The 2,013-nt window shown below is 45.4% G+C and overlaps 1 protein-coding gene across 1 annotated transcript; it reads right to left on the reverse strand.

Annotated features, from left to right (window-relative positions):
• Positions 1-295: 295 nt before the first annotated feature.
• On the reverse strand, positions 296-1,137 carry LOC119315060 (Bowman-Birk type trypsin inhibitor-like). The gene is made up of 2 exons (XM_037589997.1): positions 983-1,137; positions 296-672 (listed from the first exon to the last, which is right to left on the reverse strand). The coding sequence occupies exons 1-2, from the start codon at positions 1,056-1,058 to the stop codon at positions 479-481; spliced, it is 270 nt and encodes an 89-aa protein (XP_037445894.1). The 5' UTR covers positions 1,059-1,137; the 3' UTR covers positions 296-478.
• Between the last annotated feature and the right edge of the window lie 876 nt (positions 1,138-2,013).

Raw genomic sequence — 2,013 nt, forward strand, 5'->3', positions numbered from 1 at the left:
TTGGAAGAGTCCGTTGAATGCCCGTAGTAATCCCGTCTAGCATTTTTGGGTGACACCCGCACATGTGGGCTGCATTATCTGCCGCGTAATCAGTTTGACTAGTCAACACAAATAAAATACGGAGCTTTACAGTGAGTCGATGATCGTATAATCATCAAAAATCGTATTTGGTAACTGTATTCTTGAATAGAGTGATCAAAGTCAGTAGACGAGATAAGTACAGTGACCGTTGATGCATTTTACTCAAGAAAAAAATACTTAACCCCGAACATTCAATCAAGAAGAATATTGAGCATAGAATATGCTCTTTATTTATTTCAGACGTAGTAAAAAACGACAAGGAAGCATCAAACGCTAATTTCTTCTCTGCATCCATCTAGACCAAGATGCATGCAGAGGGAGCTCCGAACGAGGAGAGAAAAGTAAAGGCACAAGCATTATTCAGGCAAGCAACAACAGGACATGAGCCGCCGTGCAATCACGCCGCCGCTGTGCAGCGGCGCTCGCAGAAGTTGGTGATGCTATCTGCGCATTGGAAGCCAGCGGTGGACCTGACGCAGCTCTTGCAGGCCGTGTTGCACCCGGTCGGCGACACGTCCTGGCACCTGCACTGTGGCGGAATGGACTTGGTGCACACGCCGCACTTGTCGCAGCAAGGCCACGGGCTCGCCCCTGCAGATAAGTAGCAACCCAGTGTCAATAAACTGCTACCACCTTTGTTCCTAAATATAAGTCTTTTTTAGAGATTTCAATATAAACTACACAAAATGGCTGAATCTACATCCAAAATACGTCTGTATACATCTGTATGTAGTTCATATAGAAATCTATTAAAAGACTTATATTTAGGAACAGAAGTAGTATAACTGATGACTTACTCGGCAAGGAGGAAAACGGAAGCCATTTTGTCACAAGGAAATGGATGAAAAGAAGCCAATTTGTTAGGGTGAAATGGATGGAGAAAGAAAGAAGAGTCCCTTACCTTGGCCATGTGCGAGGGGCAGAGCTGCGAGGACGGCGAGGACGGCCAACGCGAGGAGCAGCACCTGAGGCCTCATGCTTGCAAGGATGGGACTGGTTTAATTTGGAGGGAGGGAGCTTGTGCTTTGGCTTGCTATCTCAGACTTAGCGCGTATGCGTGCGGCCAAAGCCTTGATGAGATGGATATGAGATGTATGCCTTGTTACTTATAGGAGCCCAGGCGATAGCAAAAGCTATAGTCATAGAGAAATGTCGTAGGAGAAGACTTATTGTTTGTCCTCCCATGTCATGTCGACGTCGGGACTTGCCAACGCTCAGCGTGGATCACCTCTATTGACAATATTATCACGTGTGGATGGATTGACTGTGAATTAGTGATAGATTGAACAAGTACTGTACAACCATTAGAAGAATAAGGAGTGCTCGGTCCTTGTTTGCTGCTGGGTATCTTCCGTTAGGTTACGCTCGATCAGAATATGTGAACGGATGGGAGCAACGGCAGGCACCCATCGCCCTCTCCTTCAGAGTATTCCAGTTTTCATTCAAAAAACGTGGAGATGGGTATGCAATCGGCGTGCGACATGGCATCCGAGAACGACGAGAGTGAGGAAGATATCACCAAGGTTCCCACACTACATGCGCTGGGAACGGACCCTACCGATTCAGCCGCCCTATTGCTGTGCGTGGAGATAGAGCATCTATAGTCCTGCTCCTCAGACGCCCCCATATGTCTCGGCGACTGGCCAGGTCAGAGACCAGTCACAAAACCATGCATAGAAAAAAGTACCGTAGTACATATATGATTTAGTGATTTTTTTGGATTTTCAAAAACATTTAATTAAAAAAATTGATTGTTCGTCAGCTGATGTGGCCCCTTTATTTGCCACATGTGCACGCAAAACCCACCCATCAGGAATCATGTCAATGGAGTTGAAATAATAGATTAGTGATAGCTACAACTAATTGCGTGAATAGATGTCGTTTTATGCAAAAAAAAAACGATGATTAAGTGTTCTTTGCAAAATCCACATG

This window comes from Triticum dicoccoides, chromosome 1A (genome assembly GCF_002162155.2).
Source record: "Triticum dicoccoides isolate Atlit2015 ecotype Zavitan chromosome 1A, WEW_v2.0, whole genome shotgun sequence".
Taxonomy (NCBI): Eukaryota; Viridiplantae; Streptophyta; class Magnoliopsida; order Poales; family Poaceae; genus Triticum; species Triticum dicoccoides.

Bases quoted from the DNA above. Each gene is read 5' to 3' on its own strand.
- LOC119315060 (XM_037589997.1), bottom strand. From the start codon at position 1,058: ATGAGGCCTCAGGTGCTGCTCCTCGCGTTGGCCGTCCTCGCCGTCCTC. The intron at 673-982 runs GTAAGGGACTCT...ACTTATCTGCAG, and splicing joins GCCCCTCGCACATGGCCAAG to GGGCGAGCCCGTGGCCTTGC.